This window comes from Carassius carassius, chromosome 9 (genome assembly GCF_963082965.1).
Source record: "Carassius carassius chromosome 9, fCarCar2.1, whole genome shotgun sequence".
NCBI classification, from domain to species: Eukaryota; Metazoa; Chordata; class Actinopteri; order Cypriniformes; family Cyprinidae; genus Carassius; species Carassius carassius.
Genome location: NC_081763.1, coordinates 21,916,838 through 21,940,698, shown reverse-complemented (window position 1 = coordinate 21,940,698; position 23,861 = coordinate 21,916,838). Strand labels below are relative to the sequence as shown.

The 23,861-nt window shown below is 36.5% G+C and overlaps 1 protein-coding gene across 3 annotated transcripts in view; it reads left to right on the top strand.

Annotated features, from left to right (window-relative positions):
• LOC132149304 (SRC kinase signaling inhibitor 1-like) overlaps nucleotides 1-23,861 on the top strand; it is a 111,693-nt gene that overhangs the window by 39,792 nt on the left and 48,040 nt on the right. For 2 of the 3 annotated variants that reach the window (XM_059558434.1, XM_059558437.1), the window contains exons 3-4: nucleotides 17,538-17,567; nucleotides 19,627-19,943. In XM_059558434.1, the coding sequence (XP_059414417.1) occupies nucleotides 17,538-17,567; nucleotides 19,627-19,943 (347 nt within the window). The remainder of the gene's footprint in view (nucleotides 1-17,537; nucleotides 17,568-19,626; nucleotides 19,944-23,861) is intronic. The other variant, XM_059558433.1, reaches the window with a different exon arrangement.

Genomic DNA, 23,861 nt, shown 5'->3' with positions numbered 1-23,861 from the left:
ACCTTTGCTTTTTTTAATATAGTTTTAGTTATTATTTTAGTTTACAATAATGACCCTGGTTTATGTACTACTTAATGGTACTAATGTGCACTTTTTAGGGGTAGATAAGGTGCAAAGTTGTCCCTCTACATGTACTGCTCCAATGTAAATGCTAAAGCTGCTGTATCACTAGAAGTGCAGTCTTTGCAATGTTTTTCTCAAAGCGTCAGTCTAATAATGCAATATGTCAATATGCCTTGGCTGTTGTGTGTTTATGTGTGGGTCAGGTTTAATCTACTCTGTGGGTGCAGTAGACGTCAATGGAAAATGGAATTTGTGTGTGTGTGTGTGTGTGTGTGTGTGTGTGTGTGTGTGTTTTCTCAGTAGGACTGTCAGGTAGCCAGGTTAGATATTACTGATGCCTCAGTGACACATCCAACCTTATCCATCACCCACTGACTGAACAACATCACCTTCTGCTCAGTTACTTGCTTGCACAGACACGGACGCACCCACATTAAATCCTCCCTTGAGGGCAAAAGCTTCTTTCTTTCTCTTTTCTGTACTTTGTGCAGTGAGCTGTGGATAATGAGAGAGATGTGAGCGAAACCGAGAGAGGGAGAAAGAGTGAGAGAGAGAATTCTGTAACCAACCCAACCCACTGGAGCCAGCGCCCCCCCCCCCCCCCCCCTCTCTATCTCTCTTTCTCTCTTTCTCTGACAGTGCTTAGACATTTTTAGTCATATGGTTGACTGTTTTGGGAATGGATTGGAATGATGGTTGGATAAAGCTGGACAGAAGAGATAGGAAAAGTGATGAGCAATGAGGAACAAGAAGAGCCAGGTTGGATGCAAATTGTTCTCTTCTTATTCATCTTTAAGTTGATATTCCCAGCTGATTTCCATCTATTGCTATTTTTTTGTTTCTTTGCCCGAGAAAGTAACAAGATTGCCCTTTTTCTGTCTTATTTGTTAAAATTACTTGAATTTATTGGTATCAAAAAATCTGAGACTACAAAAGAAAATCATTCTGTTTTGTATAAATATGTAATTTTATACTGCATGTTTCATTACAACATACTGACTAAAGTCAACAGTTCAATTAATGTAATTTATTATTATTATTATTATTATTTTGCTTTAATGACCGCACTCAAGATGAATGAATCGAATGAAGTTTGTGTCAAACCTGATGATCATGTTCTCCAGCATGATTTGAGATGATTCAGTGAGCATCTTGAGAAGAACAACTGACCTTCTGTACATTAGACACAAGATCAGAGTCACAAACTTCTTTACTCTGTGACCTAGAAATACTGCAGAGTCTGAAACATTTCCTATTCATTTTACTTTATAAATAAAACTTTGTTTAACTTTGTATACTTTTAAATTACATTTTGAATTCCTGACTTTAAGGGATTTCATTTTTTAAATTAAATTAAATTAAATTAAATTAAATTAAATTAAATTAAATTAAATTAAATTAAATTAAATTAAATTAAATTAAATTAAATTTTATTTTATTTTATTTTATTTTATTTTATTTTATTTTATTTTATTTTATTTTATTTTATTTTATTTTATTTTATTTCCTATGCAATTTATTTTAGGGCTTTTGCAATTTACAAGTTTAAATTAGATTCTGATCGCGGTCTCAGACTTTTGAACCTCACAGTATATTTGCTCTGAGAGTAAACACATTAGTCTTGTCGTCCACTATAGAGGGGTTGAAGAGGAGATGCAAAGTGCCTGTGAGGGTTTTGTTGTATCTGTAGAAATAAATGAGACCATTTCCCCCTCCCACCAATCAGAGAGTTTAGAAAAAAAAAACAGAAGCAATGTAGCAGTGATGCTGGAGGGAGGATATGGAAAGGGAACTAGAAAGTAAAAAAGACCAGATGGAAGCAACGTAATAAAACAGAATAGATTAAATGCAATCAAGAGGGAATGAAAGACAAAATATAGAAAGAGTAAAAGAGGAAAAGAGGAAAGCAAAATCAGAGAATAAGGGGAGGGAAATAAGGTGTATATGTAAGAACCAAGACATCTATAGAGGTCATGTAGATATAAAGGATCAAGGATGTTTTATATAAGCAGATAACGACCTGATGAATTATGTAGAAAGAAAGAGTGTGGTGCTTGGTTATGCTAAAAGAAAAAGAGGATAACTGAAGGAACAGGGCTTTCTTAAAAGATCATTAGAGCTTAGAACAGTACATGTAATTAGCACTGGGGTTTGTGCTAGATTTTAGGAGGAATAAACAGAAGGAGAAGAGGCTGTGTTGGATTTGGGGAGCAAGAGAGACAGAGATGGAGAGAGCGAAAGAGAGAAAGGTTATGTTTGGCACTTTAGAGGCCATGTGATGATAAATGCTCAAGTGGCACAAACCAGAATGGACCTTGTTCAACATGAGCTATGAGATATTTTTAGCCAATCACAGTGTGCGGAAGGTTGAGGCTAACAAGACACCAAGTGCTTTGCCAAATCCCTCATGCCTCTCTCTGTCACACCCCAGTCCTCCAGCTCGGGCCATTCATAAGTCATTCTCATCTCTTCAGCTTCCTATTTCCTTACTTTTCTTCTCTGACCACCTCCTGCCCCAGTTTTGCATGCTCTTTCAATTATTCTTGCCTTCTTTGTTTTCTTTCTCTTTACCACAAACTTTTCTCTCGTGGATACTGCTGACATTTTGACTTTAATAATCTTAAACAAAGATCACGATCTGTTTTGAAGTAAGGTTAGGATTTTGGTTGGGAAATTAGTATAAAGGTGTGTCCACTGCTCTACTCACAACAGCACCCCTACACACACACACACACACACTAACACACACACACTAACACACACATGCACAGACAGGCCATTTGACATTTCCATGCTTTCTGAAGGGCAGTTCGGTCCCCTCCGCTGTGAATATGCTGAACGGGATGTCATGGAAAAAAAGCTGAATTTCAGATGAAGATCATGAACATTCTTCTTGACAGACATTCACAGACCTTATATAAGACAATATATCTGATCATGTGTTTGTGTTAGTGTGTATGAAGTTGATAACAAGTATAAAACTTTAAATCCAGTTCTATTTTTTTACCCATTTTAAAATGGAAAGTAATCACATTTGTATTCTATTATTATTTTTAACAATAAAATATATTTGTTTATGATTTTAATAACTATTATTATTATTATTATTCTATTACATTACATTGTCTTTAACAAAATTGTTTGGTATGAAAAATTAAATAAAATGTTGTTAGTTTATAAAACCAAATATTGACATTTATTAAAAAATGCCATGCACAATTATTAATTTTACATATGGTGAATAATAATGGAAAATAATGTCAGTTTTGTAAATTCATAAAAAAATTAAAAATAAAAATGCAGAAGTGATTATAACTGTGTAAAAGAGTTATTATTATTATTATTATTATTGATAGGTGAATGTGTGCCGAATATCTGATTGTATATACATTTGAAATAAACAATGCATGTATGGCAGGGAATCCCCAATGTTTTTTGTTTTGTTTTGTTTTTTGTCATCCGAATTCCCATAACATAAGTAGTCTCTGAGATTTAAAGATAATTTTTAACCTTTTGCACGTTGACGCTGATGTTGGTTAATGCTAAATAAATGACATGACATAAAATGTTTAATCTTTGTAATAAGTGTTTTGATTTGTCTGTTTTGGTTTTAAAAATATTTAGCATAGAGCTGCTCGATTTGTTTTAAAACTTTTATTGAGATTAGTGTCATTTTAATGATTTTGTTAATTATTTACATTTAGCATTGTTTTCTCTGTCTGCCCATGGTCCATTTTTAAGAGTGACTATTTGAGAACTACTGAAGTAATAAAGGTAATAATTCATGTCTGTTGATGGCAGTATTTTACTGTTGAAGTGCATGCTGGTTAACTCCTCATGCCGCTGTCGCTGTGATCACCTATGAATAGTTTTACTTCGTTTTAAAGCCTAGGATTACAAACGAAGTTGGTATGATTCCTTCCAGGTGTGAGAGCAGGTGTTGTCATTAAATGCAGCTGTACCTGTAAGGTTGATACCTGTAGTTTGTATAACAGTTGGTGGAGCGGAAGGCATGTTGCCGTGTGTGTTGTGGGTGTCTTGGGTGAGGGGCAAGACACATCATCTTGCCAGATGGCTCCTCTTCCTCTTCTTCCTCGCCTGCAACCATGGAAGCCTACCCACCAGCCCATCTGTGAGGCTGCCCCACCAGTTCCTCCGTCCCTATGGGCTTTCACGAGAGACTGACAGAGACACTGAGAGCCGGAGGGACTGAGAAGAAGAATGAGATTTAGAGTGGTCTTCTGGGGTTTCAGGCTCTGTTAAAGCTTTCCACTTAGATGCAGCAAAAAATAAATAAAAAATAAATAATAATAATAATAATTAGAAAGATTCTCCATTGACAGGGTTTAATTTTATTCATTTTTTCATTTTATTGCATTATTTTATTTTATTTTACAAATATATTGAAATTAACTGAATTTAAAATTTTACCAGTGCCCAATAAACAATGAAACATTTTTGTCCATGACTGAGCATCCATGAGCAAAGATGGCAAATTTTGAAGTGGGGAGTCCTGTACCAGCAGCTCCTATAAATGCCTTCTATTCACCATAACAAAAATAGAAAACTTTCTACAATACATTTAAATTAAAAAGATTCATTAAAGAAGGATACATTAAATATATTCAGTCTCTTTTGCTCTGTCAGTTTAAGAATGCCCTTTGTTTGACTTTAATATTTTCGCAGGAGGTATTTATGTATTGCATTGGATCTTAGAGAGAGTCTCTGAGTCAAAGTCAATATAACAGAATCAATGGAGGAAACAAACATTCTCTATCCAGAAACAAATGAGCAAACACATGCGGTAAAACACAATGCCCCCATCCTGGATTAAAAAAACAAAAACAACAACATCAGCCTAATACAACAATGACTCATCATTTCCATTGGAAATGTTCAACATATGACCTGCTAAAGCTGATGACATGGACAGTTATCAAAGAGTTCTTCAGTTTTCTCGGAAAAAGTATAATTTCTCAATTAATGTCCTTTAACTTCACATTAAGTTGACTGTGTGTTAATTTATAGCAGGAACAGCTGGAGAAATTAAAGGTACAGTTGTCAAAGTCCGGTCAAGTCACCTTTATTTCTATACAATACAGATTGTTAAAGCAGCTTCATAGAGTTAAACAAGAAAATAGAAGAAGCAATAATAGAAACGGCTATGGATACACTTCAGATTCTGCTCTAAAGCAGCTCAAAAAGACAATAGTGTTTTTATTTAGTCAGTTCAGTGTTGGTTTAGTTCAGATAAATAACAGTGTCAATGTTGCAAGATGCGATTCAGTTCTGAAGCAGCTCTCTGGAAGACAGTAGTGCCATCATCTAGCTTCATTTAATTTAGGTTTTGATCTCATTCTTGGCCATAAGGCAGGATGGGGGAACTCTCTGGGGTCATAGGTCACCTCCACCTAGTAGTCTTAAAGATACAGTTCACCAAAAAATGTATAATGAAGTTGAGTAAATGAGGACAAAATATATAAATGTGCTCTGGTTTGTATTTTTTGTGTTTAGTATATTTAATGTTTACATCCACTCATTTCTCATAACCATGTGCAGCAATAGACTCTATTTAATCAGGATAAAGTTAAGATTTAGTTTTTTCTCTAATTCCCCATGACCTTTCTCCTTCAGAGGTCAGCCAGAAAAACCGCAGGTTGATTCATCATGCAAATTTATGTGAGATTTATGCGGCTCTAATTATTAGACATTGTCTTACATATTTATGTTTACATTGTATTATCGGTGAGGAAATGTGTGAAAGGGATTTTGTGTGTGCGTGTGTGTTGAACTGTGAAAGTTACTATAATCTCTTATTTGTATAGATGCACAGGACTAAAGTAATTTAATTTTACTGTCAAAGGCTTAATCAGGTTTTATCCTCAAGTTATACATCATTATGACATCATCATTATAAAGCTTCAGCCTCCCGTAACAGGCTTAACATCTGCCGTCTCAAATCCAATAAAGGAATAGGCTAATCATCAACTCTGATTCATTAATTCCAGTTGTTTTAAATTAAATCCATCACTTAATGAATGGCAAAGCGATGCATGCCTAAATGGTATGCGAAATCTCAAGGATTTTTAAAGGAATTATGAAGGCCTAAAATGAAAATGTGATGCTCTTTTGTATGTGCGTGAGTGAAGTGGGCAGCGTGGAGTGGGCCGCTTGTCTTTCTTGAGAGAACTTGGAAGTGGGTCGATTCTTCTGCCTGCTTCTTTGCTGTGAGGTAAAGAGATGAGTGAAGAAGCACGTGTAGCGCTCTAAGACGTCTGACCTGGCCGACCCTGTGATATAAAACGAGAGAGAGCGAGAGGAAAAAGAAGCAGAGAGTAAAGGAGACAAACAATGCTGCTGGTAACAATCCCATCCAAAAAAAAAATAAAACAGTTTTAATGCTGGAACTTCCTGTTCTTTGCTTGCATTGTGTAACAGTTAAATAACTGGAGATGCTGAACCTTTTGTGACTCAACGTCCATGAAACAAACACACATGTCTCTTCCTCCTGCTTTGTGCTCGTTTTCTTCAAGTTTAAGAAATTTCCTTTTAAAGTGGTCTATGTAGATCCATTTTGAGAAACTGATTATTTTATGCAAGGTTCAAGCTAATGAAGTCTCATGTAGACAGTGAATTTAGATCATGTAGGTGGGAACAGATTGATGTCAGTGTGTGTGTTTTTGTGAATGCAATGATTTCCTACTGATTTTAAGGATTATTCTGCATTGGCATTAAACTAAAACCCGACCTTACTCCACCTGACTGGTACTGTCACATTAGCAGACCTGAATCCATCAGTATTTTGGTTCCTCTTTAATAGGCACGCTGATATGGTGAGCTAACAGCTAACTAAACTCAACAATAAATGAGGGAGTGAGTTTGTGCACAAAGAACATGTTAAAATTAAATCATTGTATATCTATAGTAATAATTTAGTTTTTTATTAATTACAATCCTGTAAATATGTATTGTTGCAGTTTTCAGGGTCCTGTTTGGTTTGAATTTGGTAGCAGTCTTATTATTGCAGTGATTGATAGAAACCTTTTAGTTTAAAAACCACTGATTCTTTCCAGAATGAAATGAGTAACTGCTTTCATGAATGAATCATTGAGTCATCACTTAACCAATTATCTTAAAAACACTGATTCATTCAGGAACAAGTCAGCAATAAAGGTTCACACTTTATACTTATTTGAAACAGTTACTAAATACAAACCCGATTCCAAAAAAGTTGGGACACTGTACAAATTGTGAGTAAAAAAGGAATGGAATAATTTACAAATCTCAGAAACTTATATTTTATTCACAATAGAATATAGATAATCAATATGTATCAAATGTTGTAAGTGAGACATTTTGAAATATCATGCCAAATATTGGCTCATTTTGGATTTCATAAGAGCTACAAATTCCAAAAAAGTTGGGACAGGTATCAATAAGAGGCCAGAAAAGTTAAATGTAAATATAAGGAATAGCTGGAGGACCAATTTGCAACTTATTAGGTCAATTGGCAACATGATTGGGTATAAAAAGAGCCTCTCAGAGAGTCAGTGTCTCTCAGAAGTCAAGATGGGCAGAGGATCACCAATTCCCCCAATGCTGTGGCGTAAAATAGTGGAGCAATATCAGAAAGGAGTTTCTCAGAGAAAAATTGCAAAGAGTTTGAAGTTATCATCATCTACGGTGCATAATATCATCCAAAGATTCAGAGAATTTGGAACAATCTCTGTGCGTAAGGGTCAGAAAACCATACTGGATGCCCGTGATCTTCGGGCCCTTAGACGGCACTGCATCACATACAGGAATGCTACTGTAATGGAAATCACAACATGGGCTCAGGAATACTTCCAGAAAACATTGTCGGTGAACACAATCCACCGTGCCATTTGCCGCTGCCAGTTAAAACTGCATAGGTCAAAAAAGAAGCCATATCTAAACATGATCCAGAAGCGCAGGCGTTTTCTCTGGGCCAAGGCTCATTTAAAATAAACTGTGGCAAAGTGGAAAACTGTTCTGTGGTCGGATGAATCAAAATTTGAAGTTCTTTTTGGAAAACTGGGACACCATGTCATCCGGACTAAAGAGGACAAGGACAACCCAAGTTGTTATCAGCACTCAGTTCAGAAGCCTGCATCTCTGAGGGTATGGGGTTGCATGAGTGCATGTGGCATGGGCAGCTTACACATCTGGAAAGGCACAATCAATGCTGAAAGGTATATCCAAGTTCTAGAACAACATATGCTCCCATCCAGACGTCGTCTCTTTCAGGGAAGACCTTGCATTTTCCAACATGACAATGCCAGACCACATACTGCATCAATTACAACATCATGGCTGCGTAGAAGAAGGATCCGGGTACTGAAATGGCCAGCCTGCAGTCCAGATCTTTCACCCATAGAAAACATTTGGCGCATCATAAAGAGGAAGATGCGACAAAGAAGACCTAAGACAGTTGAGCAACTAGAAGCCTGTATTAGACAAGAATGGGACAACATTCCTATTCCTAAACTTGATCAACTTGTCTCCTCAGTCCCCAGATGTTTGCAGACTGTTATAAAAAGAAGAGGGGATGACACACAGTGGTAAACATGGCCTTGTCCCAACTTTTTTTAAAATGTGTTGATGCCATGAAATTTAAAAGCAACTTATTTTTCCCTTAAAATGATACATTTTCTCAGTTTAAACATTTGATATGTCATCTATGTTGTATTCTGAATAAAATATTGAAATTTGAAACTTCCACATCATTGCATTCTGTTTTTATTCACAATTTGTACAGTGTCCCAACTTTTTTGGAATCGGATTTGTAAGTTATAACGTTACATAATTTTAAAGGTCTAACTCAATATTAACTTCTTGTTTATTGAATTGTTGTATATAGTCTCACAAGTTGTAGTGGCAATGATGATATGAGTTAAGAATGTGTCCCCAACTGTGATTATGTAGCAAGTAATAACAACCTTTTTAATTTATTATAACTCATATTTTATTTTATTTTACATTCCTGTACATCTGTGATCAAATGCTTTCTGAGACTGTTTGACAGTAAGTGTTCTGCTAGACTGAACGTCTGTGGAGCAAAACTGCAAGCAGATGAAGTGTTTCTCTCTCAGCTTCTTTAATGATGTCTCCGATGGTTTTCAGAAGCGTATTAAAGATGAAACCCACATAGACATACACTCACTTATGTGTAGTAAAATATTTGTTTTTAAGATTAAAAACCGCCTCTGTCTCATCAAACATTGACATTGTTAGCAGTCTTGTTTTTGTCATTTCTCGTGGGATGAGTCTCCACAGTGACTGAGTAAGAGAGACGGCGGATGGCGATCTCTTGTTTAGTTTAATTAAAAAGCCTGCTATTAACACCAGGGGAAACAAACAAGCTGGTAATCCGCCCCAACCGTAGTGAGTTGAGTGTTTTTGTAATGGTATTGCGAACATTAAGGGAAAAACCAGATTGATTCTCAATCTCACTGTTAGAGTGTAATCAAATCTTCCAGAGCTGAGCTAAATAATGAACACTTCTCAAACATCTGATGCTGAAGATGGGGAAATGGGGAGAACACCGCATGCAACAGATAGAGAGGCGGCTGTGCACTGCTACTTTTGTTTGCTTTTCTCAGTCCGTGTATGTCTGTGAATGTGTTTCTGATTGTGTGACTCATCCATAATGGACTTGTTAGAGAAAAAGTTGTTTCTCAGTCAGTTTGATGGCCCCAAGGTGGTAATAGCAATTATATAACAGCGAGGAAAGGTCTCTTTTCTCTGTTTACAACCACAGAAAGAGAGAGGAGGAGTGATTGAATAGTTGCAGTTATTTAGTTTTGTTTAACAACATCTGACCGATGGCATCTCCTCCCACTGGATGGATTTTACATATCTCCTGGAATTAACTGAATTATTGCTTTTTGTGTTTTCAGCCATTCTATTACTGTATATCCACCAGAATAATTCACCCTGAATAACTCATTACATTTAATAGGGTTCCATTTAGAATATGCCTTTGGCTTTTTAAAATAATTGCAATGTTTTGAATGTGAAATTTGCATCGTTTAATACCAAAAGAATTAATTAGTTTAAATGAATTAGTACTTAACTGCACTTACTATACTTTATGGTTCTGATGGTTTAATCTAAAAGGGAATTTATGAGATTTATTTTCCCATTTTGTCAGTTAAGACAGTTTAAGTCTTATTTGGTTGGGCTTTGCAAACCCCAAGGGGTTTGTGTTTTCATGAAAAGCTATTAATTAATTATAATAAATAAAAAAAACAATAAAACAGTAAAAACTATAAGTGAAATTTTTTTATTGAATGTTGTGTGACCATTGGCCAATACCAGGTGACCGTGATCATGCAAATTTGTTGTTTAATTATTTAAATATTTCTCATGTTAGATCATGTTCATGTTAGGTCAAAGGGGTTTGGCTGACAAATATACGTTTGGGATGCATTGTTAATTTTGAATTGCTCAGTGGAGAAATATGTTTTTTTGCCTACAAAGTGAGTAGTAACTACATTTTCCAAGGACGGCCTAACTACTGCTAACCAGATTAAAACCTTGTTAAAACATTGATAACTTGGGTAACACTAGTGGCACAGAAATTACACATTTCTCTTTTAAAAAGATCCTTGGTGAAAAGCCAGTGTTGTTGTTGAGCAGCCAAACTCTAGAGGCCATTGTAAAAATAGGCTGGTGCTGTTTTAGTGTGCACTAAAACACTGATAAACAACTGATGTTAAGTTCTGGCTTTGTGTGTTTGCAGCATAGACAGCATAATGGAGGGTTCTGTGCACATTTGTAAGTGTGTGTATAAAGTAAAAGATGTTTTTGCATAACTTGGTAGCATTTACATAATGTATTACAAAAACAAAAAGGTAAAACAAGACTGAAATAGCAACAGATAGGAAAAGTGTCTCCTGGGTATTCAAGAACAAATACCAACTCAATTAAATGAAACCAGCCTAAAGTTTACATACCATGTACATGTGTGTGCGTGTGTGTGTATATATGCTAAAAAATACAGTCACAAATGTTAAACGCTATGATTTCAAATCAATACTTAAAAAAAATTTAGTGTTGGCGGGTTTTCTGTTGTAATATTAAAAAATGTGATTTCAGTGATGGCAGGCCTTAGTCGAGTCTTCAGTGTCACATGATCCTTGTGAAATCACCGTATGCTCTTCTGCTGCTTAAGAAACAATTCCTTGTATTATCAATTTGGAAACATTGTGGAAACCATAATGCATTTTTTCAGGATTCTTTGATGAATAGAAAGTTCACAAGAACTATAAATATTACGTATTGTCACTGCCACTTTTGGTCAATTTGATGCATCCTTGCTGTATAAAGGTATTCTTGATGAGCCTAATATGTATGTATATATATATATATATATATATATATATATATATATATATATATATATATGTATACATACATAAATGTTCAATTTAGCCAGTCCAGGGGTGTCAGGATTGCCAGTGGTCTCCCTTCAAAACAAATTGGTGCATGACTCCCCTGCCTGTTTCTTTCCTGTCTCTACTCTGCCTCCCCATCATTCATAACCTCCTCTCTCTCCTCTCCATATGCTCCTGATGGGCTCCCAGGCGAGCAGAAGGCAGTCGTGTCTCCCTGATGGCAGCATGTGTGTGTTTCGCTGTGGTTAAAGGAACAGCCAGGGGGTAAAATGAGAGGGGAGTCATTAGAAGATGAACGTTTATTGTATTTCAATACAAAATATGTAGCCTTTGTTTTCATTGCTGTTTCTTCAATGTACAGATTCCTAGAATGTGCCAGGGGTTTTCTTTACTCTGATTGGTCACCTGTTCCACAGGTGTATTTTGATTGGGTGCAGCTACTGTCACACAGTTCCACTTAACTAGAAGTCACACACTCTTACCAATATATATATATATACAGTACAGACCAAAAGTTTGGACACACCTTTTCATTCAAAGAGTTTTCTTTATTTTCATGACTATGAAAATGGTAGATTCACACTGAAGGCATCAAAACTGTAAATTAATTAACACATGTGGAATTATATATGGAATTATATACAAAACAAAAAAGTGTGAAACAACTGAAAATATGTCATATTCTAGGTTCTTCAAAGTAGCCACCTTTTGCTTTGATTACTGCTTTGCACACTCTTGGCATTCTCTTGATGAGCTTCAAGAGGTAGTCACCTGAAATGGTCTTCCAACAGTCTTGAAGGAGTTCCCCGAGAGATGCTTAGCAATTGTTGGCCCTTTTGCCTTCAGTCTGCATTCCAGCTCACCCCTAAACCATCTCGATTGGGTTCAGGTCCGGTGACTGTGGAGGCCAGGTCATCTGGCACAGCACCCCATCACTCTCCTTCTTGGTCAAATAGCCCTTGATGCCTTCAGTGTGACTCTACAATTTTCATAGTCATGAAAATAAAGAAAACTCTTTGAATGAGAAGGTGTGTCCAAACTTTTGGTCTGTACTGTATATATATATACAACCCGAATTCCGGAAAAGTTGGGACGTTTTTAAAATTTTAATAAAATGAAAACTAAAAGACTTTCAAATCACATGAGCCAATATTTTATTCACAATAGAACATAGATAACATAGCAAATGTTTAAACTGAGAAAGTTTACAATTTTATGCACAAAATGAGCTCATTTCAATTTTGATTTCTGCTACAGGTCTCAAAATAGTTGGGACGGGGCATGTTTACCATGGTGTAGCATCTCCTTTTCTTTTCAAAACAGTTTGAAGACGTCTGGGCATTGAGGCTATTAGTTGCTGGAGTTTTGCTGTTGGAATTTGGTCCCATTCTTGCCTTATATAGATTTCCAGCTGCTGAAGAGTTTGTGGTCGTCTTTGACGTATTTTTCGTTTAATGATGCGCCAAATGTTCTCTATAGGTGAAAGATCTGGACTGCAGGCAGGCCAGGTTAGCACCCGGACTCTTCTACGACGAAGCCATGCTGTTGTTATAGCTGCAGTATGTGGTTTTGCATTGTCCTGCTGAAATAAACAAGGCCTTCCCTGAAATAGACGTTGTTTGGAGGGAAGCATTTGTTGCTCTAAAACCTTTATATACCTTTCAGCATTCACAGAGCCTTCCAAAACATGCAAGCTGCCCATACCGTATGCACTTATGCACCCCCATACCATCAGAGATGCTGGCTTTTGAACTGAACGCTGATAACATGCTGGAAGGTCTCCCTCCTCTTTAGCCCGGAGGACACGGCGTCCGTGATTTCCAACAAGAATGTCAAATTTGGACTCGCCTGACCATAAAACACTATTCCACTTTGAAATAGTCCATTTTAAATGAGCCTTGGCCCACAGGACACAACGGCCGCCGTGAGAGCCCGAAGACCACGGGCATCCAATAAAGGTCTCCGGCCTTGTCCCTTACGCACAGAGATTTCTCCAGTTTCTCTGAATCTTTTGATGATGTTATGCACTGTAGATGATGAGATTTGCAAAGCCTTTGCAATTTGACGTTGAGGAACATTGTTTTTAAAGTTTTCCACAATTTTTTTACGCAGTCTTTCACAGATTGGAGAGCCTCTGCCCATCTTTACTTCTGAGAGACTCTGCTTCTCTAAGACAAAGCTTTTAGAGCTAATCATGTTACAGACCTGATACCAATTAACTCAATTAATCACTAGATGTTCTCCCAGCTGAATCTTTTCAAAACTGCTTGCTTTTTTAGCCATTTGTTGCCCCCGTGCCAACTTTTTTGAGACCTGTAGCAGGCATTAAATTTTACATGAGCTAATTAAGTGGATAAAAGTGTAAAATTTCTCAGTTTAAACATTTGCTACGTTATCTATGTTCTATTGTGAATAAAATATTGGCTCATGTGATTTGAAATTCCGGTTGCACTTTATTTTACAGTACGTGTACTAACATGTACTTTTAGTGTACTTACAGTGTATTTATCTAAGAAAGTTCTGGTAATACAAGGTAACTACATGGGGTAGGGTTAGGTTTAGGGGTAGGTTCAGGGTTAGTACCTAGTTATTACATAGTTATTGTAATTACTATAATAAGTACATAGTATGTACATGAGGAACAGGACTGTAAAATAAAGTGCTACCGAAATTCCTTTAGTTTTCATTTTTTGAAATTTTTATTAAAATTTAAAAAACGTCCCAACTTTTCCGGAATGCGGGTTGTATATATATATATATATATATATATATATATATATATTATGTTAAACATGCTGGTGTTGCCACTATGATGCGAATAGAAACTTTTTTAATTAAGGGATTGTGAAATTGCTCGTCAATTTATTTATTTATTGAAATATTTATTTTATTTAAGTCATTCTGATCTCTGGAAGATACAAAAAGGTCTCTGGAATAAATATGCAGCAATACAATGCTGTGCTATAAAGTTATCAGAGAATTCACACACTCATTGTATTCAGCACGGTTATTGCCTTTGCACACAGTATTTCTTCATAAAAGTGGGATAAAGATGGCTTTAGTGTTTAGAGTTTGTTAGCTCTCATTTTCTCTCCCTTACTCCTTCTTGCTCGCTAAACGTCATTGTTCTCTTGTACTTTTTGAAAAGGTCTTGCTAACAAGTTCTCAGGCTGTTATTTTGCATTGATTTTGCCTGTCACAGTAATTCTAGCTTGGCTTCTGTGATGGATGGAGGCAAACAACCCTTCTCCACTTCCGGCATCGTGTGTTCTCTCTCATTTTCTCAGTGCCTGCGGCAGTTACCTGCTTTTAGCACATGGGTCGACTCTCTTCGCTGATGATATGTGCTTCCATGCACATGTCAGATCAATGCCCTTTGTTTCCTTACACTCAAGATGGTTATTTTGTTCCAGCATTTTGTCTTTATTAGAAGAATGAGTAGCTGAGGTATATGATCTGAGATGAGAGAATGAGACAGCAGGGTGCAGTTTTCTTGTAATAAATGCTTGAAGGCTTTTGGCTTTATTGCATTAATCTGGTCCAGTGTGGACTCAAATTTAACCAAAGCGGTCCCCTTTGACTTACTTTAATCTAATGCAGCTCTGAGCAGAGCTACATGTGATTGCATTATTATTATCATACACATTAAAGGTAAATTTACTGTAGTTCTTGCATAGTAATCATATTTCAGCGCTAGCATTTTGTATGTATTATGTTATAAGCCACAGTATCCATATGTAAAACCATGAATGTCTCCTCATTACCATAGTTAGAGGACTACAACTGCTATTACTGATACCCCTTTTTAATATTTAGAATATTACAAAATTTCTATTTCTATTTCAGATCAATTCTGTTCATTTGAACTTCTTAAACAGTGATACCAATAAGAAATCTTTTTTTTTTTTGAGCAGCAAATGAAAATAATTTCTGAAGGATCATGTGACACTGAAATGAATAAGATTCCACAATATACTATATTAAGTTAAGAACATCAAACTACCATTGGCTGGGCTTTATTAGTACAGTCACCAATATGCAGTTGTTCTCTGAACAACTTTAACACCATGATATCACTCAATTATTCAGCCTGTTTAAGTGAAATGAACATGTCCTTCTTGCTTCCATTCAAATCTCTTACTGCTAAAGCTAACACAGTTTAGTCACTTTGTCAGGGTATATTAATGGTTCAAACTCCCTAGAGCAAGTATCATGGTAAGTCGGTATCAGTTCTGTCTGTCCTTCAACAGGCCGCTCGCTGAAAGATTATGCTCCTCCTCAGGAGAGTATGAGTGCTATTAAAGTATTCAATGCTAACAACATTAACCACAAGGTCATTAAATTTATCCATTCCTCAGGAGCTCCGATGCTGTCTATTTCTCTTAAAGCACCAGCTCTGCTTAATAAAACACCAGCTGCTTTCAGATTCAATGCTTAAAAAAAATCTGAATAATTCATTGGATGGTGATGGTTTTTTTAGCCCCAAGCTTCCTGGAAGGGGGTGAAGGGGCAATAGGCAGACCATGGTGAAAGTTGAGTCATAAAGAGTGATTCAAATCCCACTCAGCTGGAAACACATGATCTGAGTATTTTTTTTTTTGAGAGAGAGAGAATGACTTCTTGAGGTCTTCATTCTGTTTATTTTTTCACGTTTAAAATGGCACATATTTAAATATACTATACTATACTATACTATACTATACTTTATATAATATACTGTGCTAATATATAATATAATATAATATAATATAATATAATATAATATAATATAATATAATATAATATAATATAATATAATATAATATAATATAATATAATATAATATAATATAATATAATATAATATAATATAATATAATATAATATATCAAGTGCCAGTTCATCACAACAGTTTTTTACTTCTTATGAAAGGCTGTCAAAAATGTCTCACTTCATAACCTTAGTAACTAATTTACATTTACAAAATTAAAAGAATGTGAATAATCACACTTTAATTTGGTATTCCAGTGAATAATTTGTTGTTGTTTGTCACTACACTACAGTTCAAAAGTTTGGTCAGTTTTTAAAGAAACAACTTTTTATTAAATGAGGATGCGTTAAACTGATCAAAACATTAAATAAGTTAACAAAGTGCAGTTCTTTTAAACTTTATGTTATGGTATTGTCTCTATAAACCTGTTAAGCAGCACAAACTATTTCAGGCATAGACAAAAATGAAACAGGAATGTGAAACTGAACACTTGCTTTATAGTGTACTATGTCACCTGCAGTTTTTTTTATGCTTGTGTGTTCCTGTAATCTGGCCTCAGGTATAAATGGAGTATTCCATCACCAGGGGCTAGATTTAAGCTCATTAAAACATTCAGATACCTCATTAACATTTTATTAACAAAATTACACCACACAAGCGATCAAGACCGATACGTACCTTTTCTGAGCTCACTCCCGCTGAAAACCTTGCAACACACACAAACACCTTACAACATCAAAAACATATACTCTTTGTTCTTTTAAGATGTATTTATTGATGTTAGTTATAAGATGCTATAAGGTTTGAAAATGTTAATGTGTGAAAGAGAAAATAAGTAAGAGTAGTAGCTAGAAGGAGGAATGGTTGATAAATTTAAAGTTTAATGTAGTGATTGTGTGGGTGTTTGTATTTGTTTTTTCAGTGGCTTCAAGGAAGCTGACAGTGAGACTCATAAATTCCTGACAGAAGGTGCTCGGGGAGGTTTTTCGGTTGGAACCCTTGTCTTATTGAGGATGTTTACAGAAAGCTTCTGTTTACACAAAAAAACAGCACCAGCAATGTGAGAAGCACCTTACTAGTTTTCGTGAACAGCAGTCAGAGAACTTGCTCCTCGGTGTAGGATTTTATTTTTTGTATTATGACTGAACAATGTTCCTGTTCCTTTTGCATAAAATATAGAGATGATTTGGGAATCAATTCTTGCCAAAAGAACCAATGGCAATTATCGTGCGTCTGTATGAAAGAGAGAATGAAAGAAAGAGAGAATGAGGAACTTAACTGTGGTTGATGTTTTGTTTTTTTCAGCCAGTGTTGGGGCCTGCTTTCCGAAGCAAGGTAACCACACCCAGCCACTCCCATATCCCCTCATGTCGTCCTGCCTCTGGCCAATCAGAGCCTCTGACTGGCCTGCCATTTTATTCCACTGGTTTTGTCAATTGTATGTCAATGTCTTGTCTCTGCATACTGCCCGAGTGTTGTTTTGTGTGCCATGTGCATTAGCCGCTGTTCCTGTCAGTCTTTATGAGCAAGTGAGGGGGTGTGGTGAAGCTACATGTGCATTTTGGGAGTGCGTAAACATATTTTTGCCACTTTGTCAGAAGTATCATGCACTTTTAAGCTGAGGGGGCCCATACAGTAAACCATGGTGTCAAAGTTTGGCTGGTTAGCATGATTCAGCTTGCCCCTGCTGGTCACAAATATTTCGCTATATTATAGAATCACCCTTTTATAACAGATTTTAAGAGCTTTCCTCACCTATATATTTTTCCCCCATCTTCTTAATTCGACTTAACTAAATGATTCAATGAAATGTCTGTCAGCATTTACTCACCCTCATGTCATTCTTACCCATTAATTGTTTCTTTTTTGAACCAAATGAAGATACTTTTATTATTCACTCATCCTTTTTGTTCATTCATTGAAAGTCCATGCAACCAAAACTTTTACACATTAAGAAGTACATAAAACATTGCAAAATTAATCCATATGAACCATGCATTTAATCCATGTTTGGATGTTTAATCTAAATCTTCTTAAGAGACATGATTGCTTTCATGAACGGATCTAATTTCGCATATAAACATTGATTAACATCAAATATGGTAAACACGGAAGCTCGAATCTGACACATGAGAAACCAGTGAGGTTTGTGTGATTACTTTTGCAATGTCTTATGCTGCATCTGAAATTGCATAATCTCTTGACTAGTTACTTAATCTGAATAAGAAATTACTTTGGTACTGCTAAAAAAAACAGTTGTATATAGTATAAATGTGTATAGTGTGAATGTAATCTGGTATGCTATATTCGACATGTTGTCATTAGCATGTGACCAGCATTAGTTGCTTGCTTCACTGGCATTCAGAAATCCTCTCCTAATAATTTCCTAATAATTGGGTGTGCACTTGCACAGGAGTCTAGCCTGAAGTAGTAGATCATGGTACTTTTTACCTACTCTTTTATGAGTACTGTGAATTCCAAAATACTGCTTCTATCATACTGTTTTTCGCCTGCTACTGTATATTGTAGGAAAGTATGTTATTGCAGGTGCAGCCTTAAAAATGATGTGAGGTTAATGTTAATGATAATGATGACAGAATTTTCATTTTTGGGTGAACTTCCTTCTTTTATCTCATTTTACAATTACATTCATTTCGCAATCCGTCCCTTTACGTCACCTGGCGGTAGTTTCGTAAATGATTTTAACACGCGACTGAATTACAGCGCGGCGGTAAGGCCCAGATAGGCTGGCCACCTACTGTATTTCTTTAGGTTGTGGAAAAGTGCTTAAAAGCACTTATCTCATCTAGGGCATAAAATGAGCCTAGCACTGGTGCCCCCCTCAGAAAACATTGTACATGACACCCCTGACCACTGTAGCCAACTTTTTAATAGTTTTTTTTTACTTCTAGCTTGTATAAACAAATTTTCATGTGTATATGTGAATTTGCATGCAGTGGTACATGCTCGTGCAGGATGTGTGCCAGCATGCGTGCTTGGAAAATAAGAAATCCACATCAGATGACAACAGACGAATCACCAGGCAAAGCAAAATGTAATCTCCTACAGAGAAATTTTGGCTCCATTCTTCTTCTTCTTCTTTTTTTTTTTTTACTGATCTATAGCTCAGTGCTTTTATTTTTTCTTAGTTCCCTCTTTTTGACCAAACCTGAGATCAATAGCTTTGCAGGCAGCAGCCACTCGCTCTTCAAATAAGTCTAACATTTCATCCCATTTTTCTCTCTTCCTTCCCTTCACCTCATTCTCTGTGTATGCATTTGCGCTGTTGGGTGTGTGTGGTCCTGCATGACCGAATGGATGCATGCATGCTGGTGCCACACTCTTCACATTCCTCAACTCTTCCTGGCCCCCTTTCATCTCTCTCTCAAACCAGACCCGGAGCGTGGCGGAGGTCACATGATGTCCACCGATGACCTGGAGTACCCGCGTGAATATCGGACACTGGGAAACAGCACACGACGCTTCTCCAATGTGGGGCTGGTCCACACCTCTGAACACCGGCACACGGTCATTGCCGCCCAGAGCCTGGAGGCCCTCACCAACCTGCACAAGGCCGACATGGAACGCAAGCGGGACACATTCATGGACCACCTGAAGAACAGGTACCCTCCTCAGCACTCCCTACCACCCTCTCCATCCCCCTCACACGGCAGCATGAGGGGCACTGCAGAGAGAAGCGCACGTGAACAGGTATGTACGAGGTTTACCTTGTTTGATGTTGCTGGATCAATATTATTGTTAGTCATGGAACAACATTATAATTCACCAGTCATATTCCAGGGTTAAGTTTAGGGCTGGGTTAGGGCTTGAACAGTGTATTTTATTTTATTTTATTTTATTTTATTTTATTTTACTTTATTTTATTATATATATATATATGTATTTTCAAAAAAAAAAAAAAAATTATATATATATATATATATATATATATATAATTTTTTTTTTTTTTTTTTTTTTTTTGAAAATACAGTAACTTCTAATCATGGACTTCTGTAAATAAGCAATTTTTTACATTTTTAGTCTGTTGCTTAATAAGCTGATGTCGTATGAGAGATGAAAACATTCTAATTTGCTGACTTGCTGCTCAAGAAAAATGTCTTGTTATCATCAGTGTTGGTATTGTGTGTGTATTTAAAAAACTGCACATGCACACACAGGACAGGTTCTTGGTTCAACATCCTTGCGGCATCATTAAGCCTCTGACTGGTTAATGGGAGTGTTACTCCAGTAACTACAAAAGAACGTTGATTCAGCTGCTTGTGTAAATAACATTAAGTGTGCATGGACACACTCTCACACACAAAAGATGCACAACATGTGACTTTGAAATTGTACCCATCTTAGAGGACTTCCGAAGGAGCCATTGACACATTATGAACATTCAGATTGGATTTAGCATGGGTCTTTTACGTTCTTCGGCCATGTAAAACGTAAGCACGTCTGACGTTTGTGTAGTAATGATTCTGAAAGTCTTTGCGGAAACAAGGGTGTGTTGTTGCGTAGTAAAAGTCAAGAAGAAAAAGACAATATACAACTAGTATACACACCTCTTTGAGTTTTGAAACCAGTGGAGACGGCGGCACGGAAAGTCGCACATTCCGGCTTCCCGTGTTTCTGCTGCTGCCTCATAAAATTAAATATAATGCAGCGGGATGGCAACATGTAGTCATGTTGTAAGTCGACATCTGGATTGCAAACTGTATTGCTGTTATAGTTGTTTTTGAGCATAGGAATGAATGCAACAGCATAGGGGTGATCCCAAATAGTCGACGATTAGATGCTTCGATTCGAGGAGCCTGATTTGACTACCAATCTCACAGTCGAATATTCACGGTCTGTTATGATTATGCCCTTCTGACTATATGTGAGCGCTCAAATGTCTGATTTCACATAGAACTTGTGGTTTTCTCCCAATTAGTTAATATGCAGCCTCTTATGAATAAGAATCTAAAAAATAAAGAAGCTTCAAATAAATATTTTAAAGTGTGTGAATAAATCCAACCACCCCTATAGATTTATGTTTCACTTTCCATAATCCGTGACCAAACAGGAGCATCTTGGCGGCAGGGATTTAAAACTTTACCAAGACTCAAACTGACACAGGTAGAGACTGGATTTTTTCGATCAGGTAGGGTACAAGTGATTTCAAAACATTTCAGCTGGTGTAAATATATCGTGCATATATTATTTACCTGATAAGATGAATTTGGTTCTGAGTCAAGCGCTTCATTGTAGTACAGTACTACGGTATCTCTTCCACGTGCAGCGCGAGCAGGACAAACTACAATGCAGAATATTAATAACTATGACTGGACTGTCACACCCATACCACTATAATGAGAAGACCATTATAATAAAATGCTGTGAATTTTTAGAGTTTAGCTGCCGTGTTTCTGCACATTGTTGCGTGAAGAAGGCGTCCACAAAAGGAGTTCATTCAGAGCCGCGCAGACACGTTCATTTGCAATCGGTCTCTTTTATGCAGATAGCCTATAAGTCCTAATATTAACATTATATTGTATAAATAACGAAGCATATTCTACACAAAATTATGATTTTAATCCCATTGATTAAAAACTTGCTATCAAATGCGTCACTCTACTGGTCATCTTCAGCGCGCGCAGCTCAAAACAGAAATGCTAAACATTAATATAGGCTAACTTTATAATGAGAGCACTATTGTAAAAATTGTAAATTGTTAGGGTTTCGCTGATGTTTAGTGTTAAATATCTTTTAATCAAAGCATTGTTACGGCCAGCTCGTTTTAACCGTACATAAAGTATACAAGTACACTGAAGAAATGACTTGCAAGATTTTATTAGTCTTCAAAAACATAAATAACTTAATATAACGAAGTCTAGGGATCAAAATCAAAAGGGGAAAAATCATAATCCAGATGGGGAGGAGAAAAGGTTGGTATGGACTGTAAACAAATAAAGGCTCGCAAAACAAGTGACTTCTCCAGAGGGTGTCGATCCCCTGGACGAAGTGAAGAGGAGTGGTTGAGTCCAATGTTTTATCCTCTCCATAATTAAGTGGTGATCAGGTAACAGGGGTGTGCGATCTCCCAAGCTCTCCTGGAAGAACACCGCCACCAGCAGGCGAGCAAGTAGAACGCAGGGTCGTAACAACATCAAAACATTATTTACCCCGTTTGTATCTGCGAGGCATTTGTTACACATTTTCCCTGTGTTAACATCAGTAATTATGGCTGTCGAATGTCTGACTTGACTCAATGTATTTTGCCCCGCCCCCAAACATATGATTCGACTATTAGTCGAATATCGGCAAGATTCGAAAATTCCGATTCGACTATAAAAATCCTTAGTCAGGGACACCCCTACAACAGCAGTGCCATAGAAACCAATGCAGATATTTAGTAAAAAGAAAGATACGGGACACGCTACGGGACACACTATTCAGATTTGTACAGTTGCGATACACAGTGTGGACAGTTAGTCATCTAGATCTGATTCCAGTTGGATATATGCACAAAAAAAAATCGGATTTAGGCTGACAGTCTGAAGAGCCTGCAGTACATACAAACTCTTCAGTCACTGGTGGCATAGGCTTAATATCCCCAGTTTTCGCACAGCTTGAGAGAAGCTGTCAAAAAATGTAATTGAAACATTTTGTAATCACCATAAAAAACAGGCAGTTGCATGCTAGAATACAGCAAAACAGCACAGCACCACTCTGTGAATGTAACAACTGGTTCTCATGGAAGAGGGTGACGTAATGCTGTATTCAAATACGGATTCTGTCACTGCATCAAACCAGTATCAGCCAATCAGCTGTGTGCATGAAAAGAGAGAGAGAGAGAAAGAGAGTCAGGAATAACAGACATGTTTACGCTCAAGTCTTTCAAAATCCATTTATGCTGATGTTTTTAGAGGGATGAGTGTTGAAAAAGACACTTTTGAACTTGACGGACAAACGGACAGACGGATTCAAACTAATGAAATTGTTAAAAACATTATAGTAAAAAGGAAATAAACACTGTAACCAACACAGTTTGTTAAATTAAATATTTGTTAAATCGTTTAAAAGACACAAATTTGTTTTTGCTGAATAATTTGCTTTTAAAAAAGGAAAATCTTATAAAGATGGAAAATGGGAGCTGCTGTGCATCTGAGCTCAGGTTCTGCCGTTTTCAGTGCTGTGAAAATTAAAGTCCTACTTATTAAAGCACTTGTGCAGAGAAAAACTTAAAGGCTGAAGGCGATAATCAAAAAGTTCTAATTAATTGGTCTAGGTTATATACTGGTCGATCACTAGTTTCTAGTTGCTCTCTTCCATGCATTTACTATGAATGCTATTAAAAGAGATGCAGTGCACCATAATATTAGTTCTTATAACTACAGTTTAAATCATTATTTGAAGCTTGAAAGCTACATTACTCTTATTGACTAGAATGGCCAGTACATTCATTTTGTGCAACAATGAAAGTCATAGAGATTTAGAACAACATGAATAAATGATGCAAATTTTCTTTTTTGTATGAACTACTCATTTAAGTAGATTGGTCAATGAGCATTTTTTGTTGATGAACAACATGACTATGATAGTCGATTACCTAGAAAAGCACCAAATCAGCATAAGCATGGA